At 45.3% G+C, this 23,990-nt stretch overlaps 1 protein-coding gene across 1 annotated transcript in view; it reads right to left on the bottom strand.

Annotated features, from left to right (window-relative positions):
• Positions 1–23,990, bottom strand: part of LOC149855688 (inter-alpha-trypsin inhibitor heavy chain H3-like) — a 104,008-nt gene that overhangs the window by 43,016 nt on the left and 37,002 nt on the right. Inside the window, exons 3-14 of the mRNA XM_090022291.1 lie at positions 19,239–19,405; positions 17,109–17,213; positions 15,504–15,666; positions 11,666–11,776; positions 11,025–11,150; positions 10,821–10,937; positions 8,185–8,353; positions 5,816–5,941; positions 4,232–4,413; positions 2,486–2,671; positions 1,148–1,287; positions 416–570 (exon numbers count right to left, since the gene is read on the bottom strand). Of these exons, the coding sequence (XP_089878417.1) occupies positions 416–570; positions 1,148–1,287; positions 2,486–2,671; positions 4,232–4,413; positions 5,816–5,941; positions 8,185–8,353; positions 10,821–10,937; positions 11,025–11,150; positions 11,666–11,776; positions 15,504–15,666; positions 17,109–17,213; positions 19,239–19,405 (1,747 nt within the window). The remainder of the gene's footprint in view (positions 1–415; positions 571–1,147; positions 1,288–2,485; positions 2,672–4,231; positions 4,414–5,815; positions 5,942–8,184; positions 8,354–10,820; positions 10,938–11,024; positions 11,151–11,665; positions 11,777–15,503; positions 15,667–17,108; positions 17,214–19,238; positions 19,406–23,990) is intronic.

Genomic DNA, 23,990 nt, shown 5'->3' with positions numbered 1-23,990 from the left:
ATCCAAGTGTTCATTCAGTTTCTCCCAGAGGAAACATGCTTCTTGCAGGAGAAAGATCTTTCAGATCTTAGCCTGAAAGGTTTTCCTTGTGAGAAAAAGTCTCTTGCAAGAATGACTAGTTGTATACTCCCCTCCTGGTCTGGTCCAGTGAAGGACTAAGGGAAAGAGAAGTGGCGGCTAGCCACACTAAAGGAAGATGTAGAAGCCACAGGAACAGTAGAAGGCCCCAACTCCAAGACTGAAATGGTTGTGGAACCAGGGCTGGGGGGAGCTCCCAGACTAAGGAAATGGAACAGGAATTTATATGCAGATATATATTTAAAAATTTGCCCTATTGCAAAAACCCTTATTTTAGGGAAAGCCAAATAGTAATTTGGCTTCCCTTAGTAAATACAAGCTATGAAAATGTCTGTACCTTCTATTGGTTTATCAGCAAGTCCAGCTTGATTATCATAGTCTTCTGGCTTTGTTACAATCATGGAAGTTAAAGGTGTCACAAACTTATACTTCAGAGAGAGTTCCAGGGCTTTAGCTGTAAGATTCTCTTTTTCATCTCCAGTAGCTGCAATGCTGAAGGCAGAGAGAGAATCAGAACTTAAATTTTCTGAGAAGACAAATTATTAAAACTTACATTTTCCCTCTGTAATAGAGATATACATTTCTCTCTAGAGACTTAGATAAAGGGAATACATATGTCCTTGTAAAAATATTTCTTAATCCCTTGTAGCTGGAGGAAAGAGAGTAGGAGGCAGGTAGTCATAAGCTGACTTTGTGTTTGCATTCAGTTAAAATTAATGTGAAAAGAGAATATTAAGGGAGAAAATTCTTAAAAGATTTTCCTTATGTTTTTCCCCCCAAGTGTATTTATGTAATAGAAGGTGAAGTAGGTAAGCAGTTTAGGTATTGTTTGACTGATATGGTAGCTACTGTAGTCCAAGAAATGTATGTAAGACAAGGATTTTTGTGGGTGCTGTATTTTATTGGACCAGTTGCATGATTGGGAGAGACTTAGCCAAACTTCTGTATGCAGTGCATTCTTCCTCACGTCAAGCAGATCTAAACTTTCGGGATCTGTCAAGACATATTATTAAACTGCCTAGTGTCTTCACACTCTTTCACAGAAAATGTAATTTTATATTTTAGTTACCGTTTTTCCAATAACTGTTGAATGGTGAGATAAGCCCAGAGTCTCTCAGTATAATCCCCAAAGATGTACTCCTGTTCTTGGAGAGCTTCAGTTATTTCTTTTACATCTCCTTGTGCAATAAATGTTACATCATTGTCTGCCTGTTAGAAATAACAAAAACTTTTTGGTGTAACAGACAGGTGTATCTGAACCCTAAATATTATTGACAGGAGGAGCTTTTACTAGAATGCTGGAAATTACTTTTAGATCACTCAATACCTAGTAGCAGTAGGATTCTATTTTCAGGGGAAGGCTTTTCAAAAATCCCTTTGGGAAAAAGCAGTGTTCCTCAAATCATATTAAATACTATGTTAATGAAATGATAAGGTAGATCAGGGTGTCAAACTCATCCAGCCCTATCTATAGGCCAGATGGGAGTTGCTGGACCAGTCTGCAGATTGGGCTAGATTAGGACCTGCAGCACCAGGTCCAGCATGCACACTGCATACAGAATGTGCTGGCCCCACTCTGGGGTTTACAGTGCATGCAGTGTGCAGGCTGGGCCTGGCACTGCATGAAGCACAGAAGCTCTCAGGTGTGGGCTGTATGTGGCACCCATGACAGACCGGCCCTGTGCCAGATAGGTCCCCAAGTCACCCATGCCTGCCAGAGCCAGCAAGCAGGGTTGGTCCAGTCAGGCGCAGCCCATGTGTCACATGCAGAGTGAGCCCAGGGGCCACCGTGTGCTGCAAGTGGTTCACAGGGTGAACTGGCCATGCACACTACATACAGCACAGGAGGCCAACATGGGGCATACAGTGGATGCAGCGCTTCCCAAACCAGCCCTGTGTGGTGGCTCTGGTATGGCCCTATCCAGACTGGTCCTAAAGCTAGTGTATAGGGTTGGTCTGGCCTGGGCACCTCATGCAGCACACACCCTGGATTATCCCTTTATACTACATGTGCCCCATGTGGTGCATGGGGTTGGACCAGAGACCCACAGATTGGATCAGATGACTCCATGGGATTGATCTGGCCCATGGGCCCTACGTTTGATAACTATGAGGTAGACAATTTAGATGCCAAAAAAATTGTTCAATTGCGGTTTCTGATAGCAAGTCTTATATATTCACATGTACTCCAGTTTGATATTACTGTAAGAAAAAGAAAAATGTAGCCAAATGTTTTAAATGTCATACTTCTGGTCCATTTCAATTCTCACTAGTGTGCAATAATATATTTTTGCATTGAATTAAAGAGCACTTATGCATTTTTAAGCACTAGCAAATCTAAGTCCTCCTACATTCAGATATTTCATGAGTACAGTGCCTTAAACAATCAAACCAGCCCCATACTTACACCTTGAGCTTTCACATCTGCAGTTAAACTGTTCAGATCATTATCTACAATGCGTCCAGCTACCACAATTTCAGATCCATCGTAAAAGTGTTTAAAGTTGTTATTAGTTAAGTCAGATACTGAATTTTCAGGGTAGTTCAATTCCACATCTGAAAGCATTGGATTGGACACCTCATCATAAAAACCCTAGGGTAAAGTGAGGAACCACGGCTTATTACTATTATTAATCAAACTGATATGCACTCCTGTACCCAAAGACCTCTTAACATTTTTACAAACAAAACTAAGACATAACATAAGAAATAAAATACATATCCCATGAAATGAAAGCAGGAACAAACAAAGAAGAAAACAGCAAGTTCTTCAGTCTCACTCAGAGTAACATAATAGATGATAATACAGGGGTGGGCAAAATACAGCCTGTGGGCCAGATCCAGCCCATGGAGAGTTTTGTCCAGGCTGCAATGGGTCTTTTGGTTCTGCCCAGGCCAAGTAAAGAGGGCAGCTCAGAGTGGGATGCCCAATGACACTAGACACACCTGCCGAGAGAGCAGGGGTGGCTGCTGGCTTCAAAGTCAGAGCCCCAGCACCAGGACAGCCACTCCCTCCCGCCTGCCCTAGCAATGGGAGAGAGTGTTGGTGCCTGACACAGGCTGCAGGGTAGGACCCTGTACCAGGCACCTCAGGACAAAAGCCCAGCAGTGACTGGCTGCATTCACAGAGCTGCGACTCCTGATCACCCCTACTGTGTGATGTCTCCAGTACAGCCCCTACTGTGCAACTCCCGCCTAGCACATGCTGCCCAATGTGCCAATGGGCTTGACCACTTACTGCGTTTTGGTGAGCCATTGTGGGGCAGTTTGGGAGGGGGGCGGTGGTACTGACCTAGCCTGCGACCGCTCACTAAAACTCCCTGTATGGCCCACAGGCCCAAGCAATTGCCCACCCCTGTGATAACAGATAAAAGAACAGTTGCTGCAGATCCCTTCTGCCATAAACCTTACTATACCTCACCACAAGACAGGAGTCCTAATACCCTACATTTTATAAAGGTAAGTCTCCTCTAGCCCTCTTCCCCATAGGAATTGAAATCAAAATACAAACTCAGACAAAATAAGCTAATCATTGAAGAAAAAACCCAAAATAGTAGGGATGGGGTAGCTGGATGTCTGCTCATGACCACCTGATCTTGTGAACTGGTCACTCAGTTGTTATTATGCCAGAATAATTTAAAATAATTTAAAGCACAGGAAGCCAGATCTGCCAAGAATGGCTAAGATATCAGAGTGCGTTAGAAAATATGCCTTTAAAACTCCTTCATCTTTATGGGCCTAGAACCATGCATACCATGCATATATGAGTTTACAGTTCCATCTGACTTGCTCAGGATGACACAACAAAAGTTAACGACAGAGTTGGGAATAAAACCCATAAGTTTTTCTTCCATTTTTGTGTTTGGTTTAGCAATGAGGAAGACACAAAATGAATATAAGTCACTTTAGAGTATACTTTAGAACCTGGCCTGTTGGTGTCTTGTGTCATACAGTACTCAATAGATCACACTGCCACCCCAATTTACAGTTGCTCCACTTTTGCACCTGTGTGAAAGAAGGGGAAAATTTTGCTGCAGTTAAATCCTGATCACTGGGGGGAAGACACTGACCCAGGATCTAGCTATATTTTCCTTTTCAACTACAGAGGAAGTAGAAAAAAATGGTGATCTAATTTAGATAGCTATAGCTTTACCTGCAGTTGTATGGCTGAATCAGAATCTGGATAGATACGGCGAGCCAATCCTTTATTCTCCAATGCCAACTTTTCTAAAAAATTATAGTCAACACCATAGCCAAAGCCAAGATTGTATAATGGGTATTTTTCTTGAATGGCTTTTTTTACACTCTCTTGAATTTGCTGGGGGTCTGATAATCCTGCAGCAAACAATATAAAACAATTAGGCTATATAGTCTGCTACTGTTGTCATTAACAGAAAAAATTATATTTTTCATTAGGTTTCTTAGAGTGTAACCATCGTATTTTTAGACCTCACCAAATTTAAACTAACTTTAGATGGCATTTAAAAATATCTAATTTACAAGGCAGATATTTTGGGGGTTGCCTTCAGAGCAGGGGGGAGGGAGGGAGTTGCAATAAAACTAAAAGCTTTTCCCAACCCTTAACAAAAGTCTTCTAAGAGGCATCAGTGCTCAAAAAAATTTTGTGTTTTAAGTACACTGGGTAGTTTTGGGGTTGATGCACTGCTCCACATAAATTAGTCCCAGGAAATTATGGCAGCCCTGATTAACCTGCCTGGGGCAACTCTGCAGTTGGGTGTGGAGATTCTTAGTCCCAACCTAGTTTGGCCCAAGGTAAATTCTTCCTCAGGTGTTTCCTGACTTCTATAGGGTTTCTAGTAAAATGAAGAATATGTCAAAATGGTTGCCTCTATCCCACTATTTGCCCTAATTCACCATGAGGTGATCAACTGCTATTTTAAGACTTATATAAAGACATTTACACCAGTAAAATTATATATTCAGTTACACTAATGTAAATCTCCAAAGTAGACATGTTGCATAAGCTCATAGTAATGTTTATTATCGTCTTACTTTAATTTGACCAGTGTGTATATACCAGAGCAGTGCCAGCTCACCACAGCATTTGCCCTTTCTTCCTGAAGTCTTTGCCTCTCTCCCTGTGCCCTTACTGTCAGATGCTGCTCAGACTGTTCCTGCCCAGAGCACTGCACATGCAAGCTCATCCTTTCCTGTGCCGTGCAGCAGAGTCACCACTGCTGACTGGCTGGGCAGGGGACAGAGTTTCTATGTGCTTCATGCCCAGGAGGGAAACCTGTCCAGGCCAGAGCCAAGCTATAGCTGATAGTAAGAGGGAGGCAGGGAAAACAAGGCATTGGGGGAAGAAGGAGGGGCAAAAGCTGCAAGGGGCAAGCAGAGAAGAGGGCAGGAAGTTGCTGTAGCTCTATCTCTGGTCCCATCCTGAGCTCAGGACCAGAGTCAGAGCCACAGCAGCCACCTTGCTTTGTATGCAAATTTAAGACAAAGGGCTCACCCCCCCCTTTTGCTGACTGGGGAAATAAACCTTACCTTAGATTCAAGTTAATGCAATATGTAGTAGAGAGTGAATCAAAAACTGGAACCAGAGACCTGATTATCCACTTTGCTATTCAGGGTTCACACCATTGTAATACTATTGAAATCAATGGATAGTAAGGTCTTATGCCTCTGGAAGTGAAAGACTGGGAAATTATCTTCATGGTTTTCCTTTACCTACTTATCTCTATTTTACTGTTGTTTTATCTATTAGAACACTTACCTACATTAGGTTGGCCATCTGTTAACATTATAATTATAGAAGTACTTCTCTGGGGCACGATATTTTTTTCATAAGCAGTATTCAGCATTTCAATTCCTCTCATTAAACCACCATGCAGGTTTGTTGCTGCAAGGTAGAGATAGAATTTTGGTTTAAAAACATATTAAACATTTTAAGGAAACATCCAGGCAGTTTTGGCCTTTTGGTATCTATATGCAGTTTAATTCATAAGATACAATTAAAATTTGAGAGGAAGGATTTGGTTTTATAAGAAGGTGCATGACTAAATTATGACATTACACAGGTTTTGAAACCTAGAAAATAAAAGATGTCCTGTTTTAGGTAAATGCTAAACTTAAAAGTATCTCAATAGTTATGCAGGGGCTAATTTATGGCCTCTGTGGAAGTTAATGGATTTGGAAGGAACAAACAAGGAGTTTCCTTCACACCTTATGCGTGGAATATTTATTGTTTTCCTGACATACTTACTGATGATTTGAGACCGAAGCTTGTGTTTGTGTGACTGCAAAGCTGTTAGTTTATCAACGTTTAATCTTAATGCGTGGCATACCACACACAGAATAATAGTGTTTGATTAGTTTCTCCATCATCCCAGGATAGACTGCTCTCTCCCTCATCCCCGCTTCCTGTAAGGGGCTCTCTGTGACTCATGCTGAACTCTGCTGCCTCAGGGTACACCAGCAGACATTATGACAAACTACTTAGGAGTTATGAATGACTGATGGATTCATCCCCCAATTTCTCATGTTGTCAGTAAGCATCTCTCTGTGCAAAATACTAATTACCAGAAAGCCGAGCTTTCTGTTCACCACGAAAAAATGTAATAAAATGCAGATTTCCCCACTTTAAGGAGAAAAACCAGGATTTTCTCCTTCGAAGGAGAAAAACATGGGAAACAGTGGGTTCCCCCTTACAGGCTCATGGAGTTCCAGGCTGGGGGGGAGTGGGAGGAGGATGATCAGCAGGGGGCACCATGTGCAGGAACACACATGCACATGGCCACCAGGCAGCCTGGAAAGCAGCTCCCACAGGTAAGTCTGGCACAGGGGTGGGGGGATTGAGGACCCTGTAGTCAGGGTGGGAGGGAGTTGGGCAGTGTGTAGAGCTTGGAGCCTGGGGCCAAATGCTCAGCCACGGGGCTTGGGAGGGGAGTGGGATGGAGCTGCAGGAGCCTCATCCAGGGAAGCAGGGGCAGTCTTGCTGCAAAGGCCCCAGGGGGAGGGCAGCAGGGTGGGGAGCTCCAAGCCTACAGCCTGCACCTGGCCCACACACAAATCTGGGGGGCATGTTCTCTGCAACCCCCACCCCGGAGTGTGTGCAGTGGCAGGGAGCTGCACCCCTCCCTTGCCGGAGCCCATGGTGGGCAGCCTACACCAGTCCCCTCTCCCATGGGCTCCACTCCAGCTGTGCCATCCATGGGGGAGGGGGAGCTGGGCTCAGCCACCACCTCCTATGGGTAGCAGCTGGGGCTTGGATGCTGCTGGGGGGGGCAGGAGGCTGAAAACACAGGTCCCTGGCCCCATAGCCCTGGAGCAGGGGACCCCTCTGGCAGGGCTGGGGGGAGGCTGTTGGTGGGGAGTGAAGAGCACCAGCAGGGCTGGGGGGCTACAGGTTGGGAATGAAGGGCAATGCATGGGCAGGGCACCAGTATATCAGAGTTGCTCAGTGCCACAAAGCAGCTGGAGGGGAAGGGGGGTGGACAGCTGCAGCTGGACCCGTGTCTTGGTGAGTGAATGGGGCAGGGGACGTTCTCATTTTCCATGATAAAAACCCTAAATAAAATACCAACATTTACAGGAATTTAGAATTTATTTTATTATAGTGATTGAGACACTAGTAAGCTTTCAAATTTCTTTCAAATTGCAAATATACCAATAAAATGTATCAATTCAAACATAATGATGTTTAAATATATCAATAAACATCGAACAAATATTGGTTGAGATATATGTATATATATATTATAGTGGTGTTTCATTTTAATCATGCCAAAAAAAGCATTTGGGCTTTTTAATCAGAAAATTTGCATTTTTTTTTAAATCAGATAATTGCAATTTTTTTTAAACAAAGGAAACCAAGATCCCTGCTAATAACTTAAAGTCTAATAACTCATATGCAATATTAGGGTAAGGAGGGCTTGTACTTTATGTTTCAAACTTGTCTTCTATTGAGTTCTCTCTCTGAAAGTTGTTACATCTCTCCTAGAATTCCAAAACAAATGCAACTATAGCAGTGCTTCTTAATCATTACTTATTAGACTAAAGTTTTAGCAGTTCATTCTCAGACTGAATTTGCGTATCATTTTATTCAGCCATCTTACTTACTGAATACTTTGCTACAATACCTACCACCTTCAGTGTGAATAGCACGAACAAATTTCCTTGCTTCTTCCAGATTCTCTGCAGTGGCTTTAACTAATGTGTCTTTCCAAGTGTATATAACTGAACCAAATAATATGAAATTGAAGTAGTCATCTCCTTTAATATCATCTAATATTTTAAGAAGTGCTTCTCTTGTCTACCAGGAAACAAAGAATTTAAATTAATTAAAGCAATATGGTTACACTGGGTTACAAATGGCAGCATATAACTTCAGCATGTTTTGTTTTTGAAGATTTCTTACTGGAGTTTCTTATAAATATATGGTACATCCACATCTTGACTTCTGTGCCTACTTCTGTTCCCCACACCTCAAAAAGGATACAGAAAAACTAGAGAAGGTACAGAGAAGTACAACAAAGAGGATTAGTGGTACAGAGAGGCTTCCAAATGTGGAGACACTGAAGAGGCTAGGTTTATTCACTTTAAAAAAATAGATGCTTGGTAGGGTGGGGGCATGATACGGGTTTACAAATTACTAAATAACAAAGAGAAAGTAATAGGAATTTACTATTTACTTTCTCTCACAATACAAGAACTAGCAGTCACAAACAGAAACTAATAGTAAGGTCAAAACTAACAAAAGGAAGTTCTTTTTCACACAGCATGTAATTGAAGTGTGGAACTCACTGCCACCAGATGTCGTGGAAGCTGACAGTTTAGCCAGATTCAAAAAGGGGCTGGAAAAATTCTTTCAGGAAAGGGGCATCAGTAGCTATTCAGCATGGGAGTTTGGGGTACAGTCTCTGAATCAGAACTTCCTAGACCTTAAATGATAGAGGCTGCAAGTGAGAGGAACAGTAGAAAGATAGAAAAAAAACCAGGCCCTACGAGGAGAGGCTAAGGGACCTGAACCTGTTCAGCCTCCACAAGAGAAGGCTGAGGGGAGATCTAGTGGCTGTTTACAAACTAATTAGAGGGGACCAGCAGGTACTGGGGGAGTCCCTGTTCCCCCGAGCACTACTAGGACTGACAAGAAATAACAGTCACAAGCTGGCAGAGGGTAGATTTAGGTTAGATATCAGGAGGCGCTACTTCACGGTCAAGGCGGCTAGGGTCTGGAACCAACTTCCAAGAGAAGTGGTGCTGGCTCCTACCCTGGGGGTCTTTAAGAGGAGGTTAGATGAACATCTTGCCGGAGTCATTTGACCCTAGTACTCTTTCCTGCCGTGGCAGGGGGTCAGACTTGATCTGCTCAGGTCCCCTCCAACCCTACCAACTATGAAACTATAATTAGGAGATCTTAAATAAGAAAGATGGAATGCTGATGAGATCCAGCAAAAATTTTGAGCAGCAGAAATTCTGAGTAACAGAATGGAGTGGGGAGCCCTACTATTAATGAAATGTTCAACATCTCAGGGCAAAAGAAGGAACAAAAGTTATATAAAATGGAAACAACAGATGTGTGCATGCGCACACATGCATGTGTGTATATTTTAATATATGGGATATTTAGAGCATGATAGTTTTATAGAAATATTTTGCTTTTAAATAATAAAATATAAATAAGTAAATATACTTACCAGAAAATACAAATATAAATAAATAAAACACAGAATGACTATAACCAGGATTATTGTTTCAGTTGCAGATGAAGCTTTCAGCTAGCATTTCCAGAAGAGAATGCAAGGGTGTTCATGCCATAAAAGTTTCTGCTACACACTTTAACAGAATTATATATATACTGTTTTATATATATATAAAAGCCTTAGTCAGTCTGTCTGTAATGCTTTATTCACACTCTGAATGACTAGGGACAGCAGGTGGCAGAGCACTGCCATGATGGCAGGGACAGAGCTGGGGGGGAAGTTACGGCAGCGTGAGGGGGAAGAGAATGGAGTCAGGGCTGACATGGCGGAGGGAGGGATGTGGGGGAGCAGCCCCGGGCCTGAACCCAAACCACCGGCAGGCAACGGGGTGGGAGCAGAGGCACAGGGCCAGACACGGGGCTCTGTCCCCGCTGACCCACTGGGGAGGGGTGGGGGGAATTACTCCAGACCTGGCCCTAGCCCTGGCTCCAAAGTGGTGGGGACAAAGGTGTGGGGAAAAAGTCTGGCTCCAGGCCTCTGTCCCTGCCCAGCCCCCACCCCAATAGGCAGCAGCAGTGGAGTGGACAGCAGAGGGGCAGGGACAATGGCCCCCTGTCCTGCAAGCAGTGGCAACGGAACGAAGGGGGGGGCACTGCCCCCATCCCCTCTGCTCCCTGCAGGCCACATAAATGGAGTGGATGGGGGAAGTGGGGGCAAGGCCAGTGCACTGGCCATGCCCCCCCGGCCCTGCAGGCGGCAGCGACAGAGCAAACGGTGGGGTGGGGCCAGCAGATGGAGGGGGGGTGGGCCAGCCCAGCCCTGAAGCGGTGGGGGAAGGGAGGGCGGCAGTGGGCCCAGTCCCAAAGGTGGGAGGGCAGGGCCAGATGCAAGCCTCTGCCCCTGGCCACCCCTGCCCCCAGCTGCCATTCTTGACAGGCAATTGGCTGGTGACTCTCTTAATATACAATATAGAAGGTGATGGATTCAAGCCCCTTCCCCTTATAAGAGGTTCCTAGCTTCTCCTGGCACTAGGTGCTTGAACTCCAAGACTCACTTTGTAGTAATGTAAATAATTACCTGTTCTATTTCTCTTCCACTCATTGATCCACTAATATCTATTACAAAAACAACATTCTTAGGCAAATTTTGAAGATCTGTTGGTGCAAAAAAGTGTACAAAGTATCCATTGACAATCTGAAAAATAAAGATAAGAAGAAATTATTCCTCTTCAATACAAAACCCATGCGTACAGTATTTCAAAATCTAACCTACTGGATTTACCTGTAAATCATTTGGCTTGCCTCGCTCAACATCATACTTTATTGTAAAGTCTCCATCCAACAGAGTTGTTGAGCAATTAGCACATGTTCGCTGTTGATTAAGGGTTGGCTTGAAAGACACATGACCCTGAAAGCAAAAGCTCTCATAAGACTCAAACTCCAATAACTCAGTATAAAATTCAGAACACAAAAAGGCACCCCTCATCCCCCCTAATATTTTTTCAGTCTGTCTGAAGAAGTATTAGTTACATCAACGTAAATGTCATATGGCAACAGGTTAATGTAGAACAGCTGTTATTTTAAATATGTTATTATCTAGATACATGTCAATAGGGAAGTAGGAAAGGGCACAGCCAGAGTAGCTGACTATTCTGTGTTAGGGCAGTGACCCGGAGATGGTTGTTTTAAGTCAGCGCAATTTAACCAGTCAGAGAAAGAGAAGATTCACAAGATGAAACAATAATAAAAATCAGTTAAAAATAATCGTGTTATCTCATCTATTCCCATCATTGGCAAACAGTGTATTTTCTTTTGCATTAGCCCAATATTTTGCACCAACATTATTTTATAGTAATTTATTTCTGGTTTCCAATTAATTCAGATAACACATTCATTTTCTGCTAAGATGAGTATTCATTGTACCTTTTTTCCTGAGAAAGATTTTTTAATGACATCTGATAATTCATTGGTGATAAATGTTCCTTCTGCTTCCAGCTCTCTGATACCTTGGGGTTCAAAAATGTTTACCTGAACCTGAAATATTCATTGAAACACACCATCAATTAATAAGACCATAGGTATAACAACTTAGATTACCACTGAACAACTCTACATACAGAATAGGAATTTTCTTAATAACAAAGGAAATCTGTTTCTATAATTCAAAACAGCAATTTAATCCCATGTTTGAATCACAGATGAACAGGCACTCAGACATTACATAACTTATTTCTATGTGGAGATTTAAAAGTACTATGGAGAATGAATCTGATTTGCTAGCTGCTGACAAGAATTTTGGCCACATATTGAATAACCACTTATTCCCTCTGAGAATTTTAAAATACTCCTTCCTTCTGAGAACATTAGCAATAGCTTGGGCCAGATTTCCATTTGATCTCTTTATGCTGCAATATGTTGTTTTTCACATATGCACAGTGTTCTAAATAATGGTTTACACATTCCTTAAAGTACTAAGTTTTGAGGCACAGTCATTTAGGCTAAGTACAGATAGTCAAAAAGCCAGAGGCTGAATTGATTCAGTTTTTGCAGATTAATCTAAACTGCACAGACTGAACTGATAAACAAATGAACAGATATTCACTTTTCATTTAGGAAATGCAGGGGCTCAAGCCAGAAACTGGGGGGAGCTAGAGCACACCTGCCAGCCACTGCCAAAGGGAAGGGAAGAGAGAAGCCCTCTAAGGCTTTCCCCACCCTACTCCAGAGGAGGGAGCATGGCCAGGCACCAGCCTAGGGCGCTAAACTGCTGGAGGGTGGGGCCCCCAACCCGGGTCTGCCTGGTGGGGATGGGCAGTGCCTGCCAGGCTTATGCCCCCGCTCTCCACTTGGGGGTAGGGAAGGGAAGCAGCCGCTGCCAGACTGAAGAGCAAGAGTGGGGGTGGGAAAAAAGGTAGTGGCATTGAATTCATAAAAGCTTGAAGAATTGTCCTTTCTCTGAACCAAGCATGTATTGAACACAGCACTTTGCAACCTCAAGCATAAGACAGAACAATCAAAAACCTTTGCCTAAGCTAAGATACAGCCCATTAAAACACAGTGAGAGCACACATAGCTTAGTCTGACTTAAAATGGAATGTAATAAACCAAAAAGACAAGAGAAAGCCTTGCGTAAGTCTTATGCAATCCTGAGGGCAGTGTCTTCTTACAGTCAGGTATTCAGAAAGTCTTTGCTTAGGTATTCCAGTCTCCCACCTTTTACAGATTCTGCTTTATAATTTAAATGTAGTTCTCTGCTTTCTTTAGTCACATGCTGTCTGCAATCCTTTCCTGTTCCTTTGTCTCCAGGACATACAAGTGATAATTGTGCCAGGTCTTTGCCAACACTAGGGCTGGAGGGACTGGTCTCCTACCTCTGTCTGGTCCTGCAGGGCTTGGCTCTATGCTCACAGATGGCAGGGGACCAGTCCCTCCAGCCCTAGTTCCCTAGCCTCTTCCCCCTCCCCCATGGCCTAGAGGAGCATGGGGAATTATGTAAGCCCCCTCCCCCTCCCCTTACCAACTGCTTGCAACAATCTCTGCCAGAGGTGGAAGGGGGTGGAGTCTTCCGGTCTCCTGCCATTTCTAAATGTAGTTCTCTGCTTTCTTTGGTCACACCAGACAAAGCAATTCCTCTCCTGTTACCTTAGCTCTATTTCCAGCACTTACATATTATGATTGTGTCAGGTCTTTGCCAACACCTCCCACCTATCAGTCTGGTCCTGAAGAGCTTTGTGCCAGCACACTGACCTGGGGAAGTGGGGATTAAAGCCCCTCTGAGACCCCAGACCACAACCAGGATTTGACTGGGGGGACAGTACCTCTCAGACTATTGCCTGCCCACTCACCGCACCCTGCTCCAGCATAGAGCAAGGGGTGTGGGCAGCATACTGAATTGGGGACGGGGGGATTAAAGCCCCTCTGAGACCCCAGACCCCAGCAGGGGTTTGCCTGGGAGGGCAGTCCGTCTCAGGCTGTTGCCCCACCCTGCCCCACATTCCTACCCCCTCCATTCAAGGGGGGAAAGGTCTGACAGGGGCTGCCCCCCTCCCTCTCAGAAAGACTTGGCTGCAGTCCCCAGCTGGGTTTCCAACATCCACCCCTTTGCCAGTCAGCCCTCACTGCTCTGGAAAGAGAAAAGAGGGATGGGGCCAGCCCTGCTCTCTGGAGCAGACAGCCCAGCCCAGCCCAGGTCTGCAAAGCATGCTGGGGGACTCTGATTTAACTTAAACCAGGAAGGGGTCTGGGACAGAAGTTGCATAAACCAGTTTGACCTCAATCATTTAAGTCTGATACTAAGTTCAACTTAAACCACTTTTGGCCATCTTGAAACTGGTTTATGTGCCCTGAACTTCTGTTCTGTTGCAGGTTTACACCAGTTTCTGATCACTTAAACTGGTTTATGTGTAACTTCTGTCCCTAGCCTTAGAGCATCCTCTGTACATACACACTAGAAAATTCTTGAACTACAGGTGGGCTTTACCACATCAGAAAGGAAGGCAGACAACAGGATTTTCCACACAGCTTCTGGAACAAAGTAAACCTTGACTTGTTTGAAGGCTAAGCTAGGAGAACACAGAACATGGTATGTGTACCAGGCCCCTGTCATACGTTACATTTATGGCACAATTAATACAAACTAGCAATTATCAAACTAGACACAAATACGTTCCACAAAATATGCAGAACATTTTTATGGCTGGTTTATATGCCAGCATGAACTGAAGGTGTATATATCTCCATGCTGATGCTGATGATCTGCTGATTTTCAGCACTGGCATCTGGAAAGGGGTCAGCATTAGGACTGAGATAGCCTTGGTTCCAAAGCCAGAAATGGGCTGCTGAGGCAGCAAGCTGCTGCTAGGAACCTGGTAAGCCCTGTGTCCAGAATTCTTTCCTGCTCTGCCTTGTACAATGTCATACTTGAAAATGTTAGGCCACAGGGTGCCCTGCTCCCCAGCAGAATGACTGCCTTGCTTGCCGTTCCAGTGTGTGCAGCAGTGCTGAGAGCAGGGTGGAGATGGGGCCACGAGGCCTGGTGTCCAGAGCAGGGCAGAGATGGGGCTTGAAAGCCCAGTGCCCAGAGAAGGGCACAGACAGGGTCAAGGGGATCAGTGCCCAAAGCAGGGCAGAGAGCCAAAGCAGGCAAAAGCTCTAAGCAGGGTAGAGACAGGACTAGAGAACACAGTGCCCAAAGCAGAGTGCAGACCCATAGTAGGAAAGACAAGGGCTGGAACCCAGAAGCATGGACATAGCTGTGAAAGAGATAGGAGGCAATGAACACAGCCCTTAAGGTACCTGGTGGTAAGAGACACGAAGAGAGACAGGCAGAGGAACTGGACAAGTGGTTTCACTCGGGGACTTGGGCCATCTCCCAATCCTTTTCTTTTCAAATAACCTTCAAGGTGTGGTAAAAAAGTGAGAGTAAGGGAAGGACCCCAGGAACTGGAGGAGACAGGAGTCCGGTGGTCACTAGAGGGCATGACCATGCCATTCAACCCAGGCAGGGGGTCGGACTTGAAGATCTACAAGGTCCCTTCCGACCCTACTTCTATGACTTCTATGAACCCAGCTACAGTCCACAGATCAACAGTGCCCTAGGATTGTGTCGTTTTCTCCAGTTGTGAACCCATGTGGGTGAACACAGTATCCCACTTGCAAAAGAAACACAGAATTTGATTGTACCTTTAGTTAATATCATTTGCATCTATAGCTGCAAAATATAATCACTGCTAGATACAGTTAAATTCACATTGCCATTTACCTCAAAGTTTTTGACAAGCTGCTTTGGTTTTACTTTGATGAACATTTCATATTTTCCAAATTGTCGTTTCAACAGTTCCTCATAGGTCAGTTCAAAAGTTACTTTACTGGCTGCTGCGATGTTGACTGAAACAGTGAATTTTTCAGTTTTTCTTCCAGAAGCCCTAGAAATGTTCAATGAACAAATCACAAATTAGAAAAGGACGTTTGTTTCCTCTTCACTGCTGTGTACCTACTTAAGACCCAAGCCCAAAAATGAGTGTAACAGAAATTAGGTTTCTGTGTCTGACTGTTAGCTTACAGTCATGCCAAATAGCATTACACAAGTAGTCCAGAATAACAAGTTAAAACTATATAATTTCTCAGTCAGTAAAACATTCTCAATCAATAAAAACCGAAGACCTGACTTTTCACTAGATGTGCACTGATAGAGATTTTTTGGGCCGATACCAATGGCCAATTTTTAAGAAGCCATATTGGCTGATGCCAATCTGATTCCAATATGCAGCAAGGTAGCTTAAACACGAGCATCGGGCTGGTAAGTCTGTTGTGGGTGAAGGGGTGGAGGGAGGGAAGGGGCATGGATGGGGGCGCAGATCGAGGCCCCCACAGTGAGGGAGGGAGTGGGGTTGGGGAAGGGGCAGGCGCTGCCCACTCACAGAAGGATGGGGCATATGATGGAGCTACAGGTTGTCCAGGGTGCATGGGGACGGGCAGCTCCCACCCTGCATGCAACTTAGGAGGGCATGAAAGGCGTGTGCCCCTGGATCTGCATGCGGGGTGAGGGCAATTTACTGTTGTGGGCTGTGGTTGGGAGCTGTGTCAGGTGCTTCCCAGCAAGGGGCTAGGCTGGGCTGCACTCAGGGTAGGCAGAGACAGTGTTGGGAGGGAGCTACAGAAGGGGCTGCAGCCACACCAAAATTTGCCATAACTTCCCCATAGCACCACTCCCAGCACCACCATCACCCACCCCAAGTGCAACCCAGACGAACACCCCTACCAGGAAGAGCCCAGCGCCACCCCAGCCCAGCCTGCAGTGACAGTCCACCCTGCCCTTGCCCCACACACAGATCCAGGGGCACAGGTCCCCCATTCCCTCCCCAGGGAACAATCTGCCCCACCCCACCCCAGATGAGCAGTGCCTACCCCAGCCCCACTTCCTCCCTCACTGTGGGGGCCTTGATCTGCCCCCTCCCATTCCCCTTCCCTCCCCCCCACTTCTTCCCCCACAACAGACTTACCAGCCAAACGCTGTTCTCCAAGCCACCAGGCTGTGCTCCTAGCTGCGTGCATGCTGCCGCTGTGCACACGTATGGGGCATTTATCAAACACATTATCAGCCACATCTGGCAAAAAAAGCCTATTTCCAATACTATCAATTCTCCCTATATCAGTTCTGATCCAATATGGGACTGCTGTATTGGTGCACCTCTACTTTTCACAATTATAAATATGGCTTGAATAATCAGAAGTTGTCTGTCTCCCCTCATAAAGTTCAAACTTTTAATATATGCTAAAAATACATTACTATTCTCAGCTTTACCTACATGATACAATAAAGAAACTAAAAAAAAATTAAAAACCCATTGTAAGGCAATATGCTTACTTGACAAGGCCTGCAGTCTGTCCTTTTGAAACAGCCTTCTCATATTGCTTTTTTGCAACCTCTTTTTCTTTTATGTTCCCAGGATATGTGACACCATCAATTGTCCTAAAAGTGGGAAAGTATCTAATTTAGTGGAATGATTTGTCTTAATATGTGAAAATATACTGTGTTCCAGCCCTCCATTTAACAACTTGTTTGCTACAAACAATTTTAAGGAGAGGCAAGGACTTTCTGTAGGTGGTATTTTTTATTGGACCAGTTGCATAGTTGGGATACATTTAGGCAAGCTTTCAAATGCAGCATAATCTTGTCAAGTGTTGGTCACTTTTTATAAAGTGCTGAACAATCTTCCTTTCCAGCAACTTCAATTGGAGTTACAAGCACTGAGTTCAGCATCTTACAGGATCAAGACCAATTCCAGCCCTGAAAATAAATTAGACCAACATTGGGCAGATGATCTCACATTATTTAAATCATTAGCAAATGCCTGAACCAGTTACAAGAGTGCCACTGTAAGGAAAGATAAGGTGATAATACATTTCTCTCTATCTTCAGTCTTTCATCAACTATTCAAATTGCTAAAAAGAAAATCGATGGTTAGGAAACCTATCTATCTATATTTAGGAAGCCAGCTATGCCCTAACCTAACCTATCTATGTTTAGCAAACGATATATGTCTATTGTTAGGGAATACCATAGACAATGGAACAGGTTTCTGGAAACAAAAGGTATTTCTGGAAAAAGAATACTGGCACTAAAGGTAACTCTTTTGGGGGTCACACAAACAGGTAGAAAAAACCTGAAAATTAATGATATAATTCATGAAGACAGCACTGTTTGGAGGTTTCAAAAATACTTTGCGTGTTTATTCTTTGTATTGCTAATTTAGCCCAAGAAACCCACTCGTGCCATCGCAACCCAGACTTGGAAGGCTCCTCCATGCTGCCAGCTGGGCCCTCCCCAGCTTGTCCTGAAGGGAGTGGGAGGGAGTCTGGTCCCAACAGAGTGGCCTCTTTCCCCCTCCTGCCTGTGGTGCTGAGGCCACACAGGATGTGGCCCAGCCCTGAGGCAGGGCTGAACATGCTGCTGTCTTGGCTTGAGGAGGCACTGCAACAGCTGGAGCAGGCAGGACAGGGTCTAAGGGTATGCTGCTGGCCCCTCATGTGGTGACTGCAGCCCCAGGCGCTCCTGAGGGGTGGTGACACAGCAGGGCAGTGCAGCAGGGGTCCCTGGGGGAATGTTAGGGCTGGAACAGTGGCCTCCCAGGATGGAGCTGCTGCGCTGCCACCCCTCAGGAATGCCTTGGGGACATGCTTACCACATGAAGGGCCAGCAGCAACCCTCAGACCCAGCACTGACTGCTTACGCTGCCTTGGGCTGAGCCAGCTATTTGTTCAGTTTGTTTCAGGCCTGATGCCACACAGCCCCAGTGCCATGGGTGGGAGGAGGAAGGATGCAGCATGCCAGGCAGAGGCTGACCCACTGGGACTGGACCCTCGCTTCCCCCAGGGCAAGCCGGAGAGTGCCTGACCCAGTAGCAAGGAGGAGTCTTCCAGGTACAGGCCATGATGCCACATACGTGGCAGGAGGTTCAGGAAAGCTGTCTCCCATTTCCCTGCCCAGGACCCACTGCTGTGGGGGGCCGAGCAGATCCACTGCAGGGCTGGGAGCCTCACTGCTGTGGCAGAAATGCCCCACTTGACCCCTGTGGAGGGGTCCAGTACTTCCTCCCATCCCCATGGTGGTAGGATCCAAGCACAGGAGAGGTCAAGAGCCCCAGCTCCATCTGCACCCCCAACCCCTGCCCCTGCCCATGGGGGTGAAGGGAAGCCACATCTTTGCAGCTGGACAGTGCCCCCTAGTGGCTTGGCTGCACCCACTTCCCCTGCCAGTGGCCTGGGGCCCACAGAGCACCAGGTGCATGGTGAAGACATAAGGGCCCAGGGATGTTCCTGCCAGAATTCAGTCAACGGTAAACTGTTAATGGTAAACAGTATAAATATAATTGTCATTTAACCATTTAATTGTTTATATCCCTAGTTCAGATTCTGAATTCAGCTCACCTCTATAGCTGTGAATGATATCCACCCATATTGTTTATGTATAATAGAAATATAAAGTTCTACATACATGGTGAAATTGGTGATGAAGGCTGTCTTAGGGAGGTCAACATCAAAAATGACTTCTTTGGATATATTGGCCCTGTTAACAGCTCGGCTGGTGATGACATTGTGGGCAAATCGAGAAGTCACTCTGCAATCAATTTTTATGCTGTAGAATTCTATACCATTGATAATCTGAAGAATGAAAAAATGGCAAAATTAGCACATTGAAGCTTGTGAAATTGGTGATAAGTCTATAAAGCAGAAGAAATCATAGTAGATAGTTGCATCATTTGGCTACATGTGCAACTATCTACTATGAAAAAAACAAGTTCTGGATTTGTTCATGACTATTTAATAGAATACAATAATGTTTACCTGAATGTTTTTAAGACTGTTCATAATCAGGCTTTTGTGTGAAAATAGTTTTTCTGTTACCAGTAATTATGACCTCTACAGCAAAATATCATCAGAGTTGAGAAGATATTTCCCCTATTTTAATGTATTTAAACCATTTACTCTTGCTGAATCCAGTAATACTATCTATGCTTAGTAAAGGGTGGACACTATATATCTCTTTCTGTGATCAGCAGAATAAATGGCTCATGCCACACATTTAGAATCGTAGAAGGTTCCTTTGTTTAAAAATGCCATAGCCATTTTCAGATAGACTCAGAATTCCATTTCAAATCTTCTTGCTGTTCTAGGTGGGAGAGTCAACCCTATGGAGAGCTGCAATACAGAACTATATACAGTTTAAAACAGGAGTTATGTTTTTTTCTACAGGAAAGGAAGCAAGGAGGGAAATTAGTTTTGTTGTGCCTTCAAGTTCTTGGGAGGTTCTTAGAGACTACAGTAATGTAAGTCTATGTAAATAGAGAAAACAGCGCATTCTGTGTTTAGATCACTCGGGGCACTTGCTCAGTAATTAGGAGACAAGGGTTTGAAAAGCCTTTGCCCGGAGGAATTTCAAAGAAGTATATCTGACTTTCCAGCACAGTAATCTAACCACTATACCACAAGTTGAGCATTACCCAGGTCTTTCTCCCTCATTCCTTTTGAAGTTAAGCCATTGCGTCTTGCAGTTTCTAGTTTGTGGATGGAAACCAGAGCATTAGGGAAATTTCTGCTTCACTGGGAGCAGGGGTCTAGGTTAGAACCTACTCCCTTCTAGGTCCACATATCTCACTGAGTCACACACCCTCCAGCTGACTTGCTTCCTCCTGACCCCACAAATCTTCCTGGTCTTGGTTACCTAGGGGGCAGTTTTAAAAGGGGTGCTAGAAAAAGACCTAAATATTTCCCAACCCATAATGTGGGTGTTAGAGTACTATGCTGGGAATCTGGTGAGACAAGTTCAAACTCCCTCCGAATAAGAGTGGGTGAGAACCCAGGTCTTGTACTTCATGAGCCAGTGCCTTAACAACTTAGCTAAAACATGGGAGGCCTCTCTTCCCTCTACCTTTCCCTGGACTTATACTCGGGTATGTACATATACACCAAGTCAATGCATAAGCTACTGTACATGTTGAAACTACACATGCATATTAGGGCTGTGTAAAATGGCTATGTTTTATTTTGGTTTTGGATTTAGCCATTTCAGAGGGACAGCGAATCTTTCTGGTGTTTCAAATCACTGTTCCATTTTGATTCGGCCAAATCTGTTTCAGAGTTTTGACACTATTTTTGTGATTCAGCGATAGGCTACAATGGGGAATCACTAAAATGCCTATAACTTTGTCATTTTGTGCCTGATTCAGAAGAAAATTGCAGGGATGATAGCCCCTTCTGAGGCCATGAAGCCTACCAGGTTTCAAGAAGATAGGTACAGGGGTTTCTGTGAAACTGCATCTCAAACTGTTCAAAAAAAAAACTTGTGGCACGTGTGTGTTTGTAGGCAGAGCAGGAAGAAGCCAGCAGGGATGGTAGCCTTTAACAGGGGGCCTTCCCAGTGTGGGTTAGATCTCTGCCCGCCCACCTGTTTCTGGGCCAACTGCCCACCCCTCTTTTTCCTTGATGAAAAACTGATTCAGATGTTTCCCAGGCAGGAGACTGCCCATTTAGGTGTCTTGGGGTCACATCCATTCTGCAGCTCCGTACCTTCCCTATACTGTGGCCTATGCCTCACACTTTGCATCCTTCACCCACTCCAGCTGTGGTCCCCTCTCTGGGACTTTTGGCTCCCCCTTAGGCCCTGGTCCTGCCTTTAGGCCAGTCGGAATCCCGAGCCTCTTGCTTTGGGCATTCCTCGTGGTGGGCCCCTGGCCTTTGACCCCACACTTCTCCTTTGGGTCCTGGCCCCAGCATGGACCAGTCAAGGGTACTTCTGATACTTTTTATTAAACCAACTGAATAGTTGGAGAAATATATTTTAGCAAGCTTTCGGGTTTAAAAACCCATCAGGCTGAGGAAGCATCTGCAGTTGGTGTGTGCTCTTCCTGGATGGAAGGAATAGTAAAGAAGCCAGAGGGTTGCATGCAATGCAGGCAAGAAAGCCAGTCAGTGAAAATGTAAGTTGAGGTGTCAGGGGGTTAGAGACAGGCTGGGGGGTGGGGGAGGTGGAGTGGTAGGGGGATGAAGTAGGCAAAAATGGAGAGGTACTTGCTACCTGGGGAGTCAGATGTCAGGCAGGTTATAGTGTGTCATAAAACCAATGTCTATATTGAGTCCATGAGTTTTTGTATCTGGAGGTTGATGAAGTGAAGTTCATAGGCTCGTCTGTGAAAAGTGGTTTGTAAATTCAAACAAGCATCAAACCTTGCTAACCTCATAACCAGAAGCAAACTTTCTACAGCCCAAAACACACTGAATGGATCCAGACCATGCCACGACAAGAAATGCAAAGCCTGCCAACATATCTCCAGTACCTCCACAATTACGACATCCCACAACAGAACCTTCACCACTCCTGGTTCTTACAGCTGCACCTCCAAAAATGTTAAATATGAAAATATGTAGGATACAACAAGCAACAACTGCACACCAAAATGAATGCACACCGGAAATCTATTACAGACAAAAATACCCAACTACCTGTGGGGGCACATTTCTCACAAGAAAGCCACTCCGTCTCCAATCTCTCAGGCCTGATCCTCAAAAGGAATTTACAAGCTACTTTTCACAGATGAGCCTATGAACTTCACTTCCCCAACCTCCTAGATACAGAAACTCATGGACTCAATATAGGCACTGGATTTATGACACACTATAACCTGCCTGACATCTGACTCCCCAGGTACCTCTTCACTTTTACCTGCTATGACCCCCTTCTCCCTCCCCCTCCCTGTCCCTCACCCCGACACCTCAATTTACATTTTCACTCACTACCTTTCTTGCTTGCATTGCATGCCAGCCTCTAACTTCTTTACTATTTCTTCCATCCAGGAAGAGCAGACTCACCAATTACAGATGCTTCCTCAGCCTGATGAAGGGTTTTAAACCCAAAAACTTGATAAGCTTTTAGGATAAGCATTTAGGCCCCTGATCTCTAGGGATGACATCCATTCTGCAGCTCCATACCTCTCTTACACTGCAGCCCATGCCTCACAGATGGCATCCCAGACAGCTAAGCTCACCTGGAGCCTCAGAACTCCACTGCAACCAGCAAGCCTCAAGCCTCTCAAAGATCATAGAGGTCTGGGCTTTCCCTAGCCAGGACTATGTATGTGTGTGGTGGTAAGAGGTTATAAGGTACGTCCTACCCACCTTTCATCAGGGAGGTTTGCGGTCCTGGCATTTCTTGGGGGCTGCTGCACCACCGGCAGTCCCACCAGGCCTCCCAACACTGGCAGGGTGCAGTTTTAGGTCATGCCTAGGACCTGGGGTGTCCTCCTTTCTCATAGCCCCAGCCCATACCTCCAAGTTCATTCTGGAATGGGAGCTCAGCAGGGAGATGTTCTTTCCCTACTGGCTGGTGATACAGTGAGTGCTGCCTCCAGCTCTGAGAGTACGGCATTGAATGGTTTAAAAAAAAAATTAAAAAGGAAATAGGTGTGGCCAGAGTGAGGAGGGTGGCACTCACTCCATCTGCACATGGAGCTTGGGGAACCCCAGCAGTGGGAGGTTCACCTTCAGGAACACCACCTGCTCTACCAAACCAGGATCCAAGCAGGTGTGGTGAGGTGTCACAACATCCCCAGTAATGCTGAACACTCTCTCACTCAGAACACTGGTCGGTGGACAGGACAGATGTTCCCAGGTAACTGTGACCAGATTCTGCCACATCTGGCTGTGGCTTGCCCAGTAGGCCAAGGGGTTACAGAGTAGTGGCTCCATGTCCTCAGTGAGTTGGTAGCCACCGAGGCCTCGGCACTACCTGCCTGATGCTAGGGTCTGGTGCCTTTGTACCCCAACATGGAAGCCATGTACTTGGCCCACATTGGCAGCAACTGTGGTGGAGGAGACTGGCTGCTGGATGGAGTGCAGGCATGGGACAATGGTTCCCCCTCTTCCACACACCCCCCCCCAAATCTGCCCTTCTGACTCCCTGACTCTGTTCACCAGCACCTTCATCCAATGATCCAGGGTTTTTCTGGTTCACACATTCCCCTTCACCCTTGGGTCACACATGGCCACCAGCATGTGGACCTTACTGGACCACAAGGGATTTTGGGCAAATTCAAGAGGAGGTTGGGTAAATTCAAGAGGAGGTTGGATGATCACCTGTCTGGGGTCTTGTGAACCCAGCATTCATTCCTACCTGTAGCAGGGGGTCAGGCTAGATAATCTGTTCAGGTCCCTCCTGACCCTAGCTACTATGAAACTATGGATCAAGCTGTTT

The sequence above is a fragment of the Crocodylus siamensis genome, chromosome 11 (genome assembly GCF_052110815.1).
Source record: "Crocodylus siamensis isolate JL-2025a chromosome 11, ASM5211081v1, whole genome shotgun sequence".
NCBI classification, from domain to species: Eukaryota; Metazoa; Chordata; order Crocodylia; family Crocodylidae; genus Crocodylus; species Crocodylus siamensis.
Note: the sequence above shows the minus strand (reverse complement) of the source record. Positions and strands in the feature narration are given on the sequence as shown.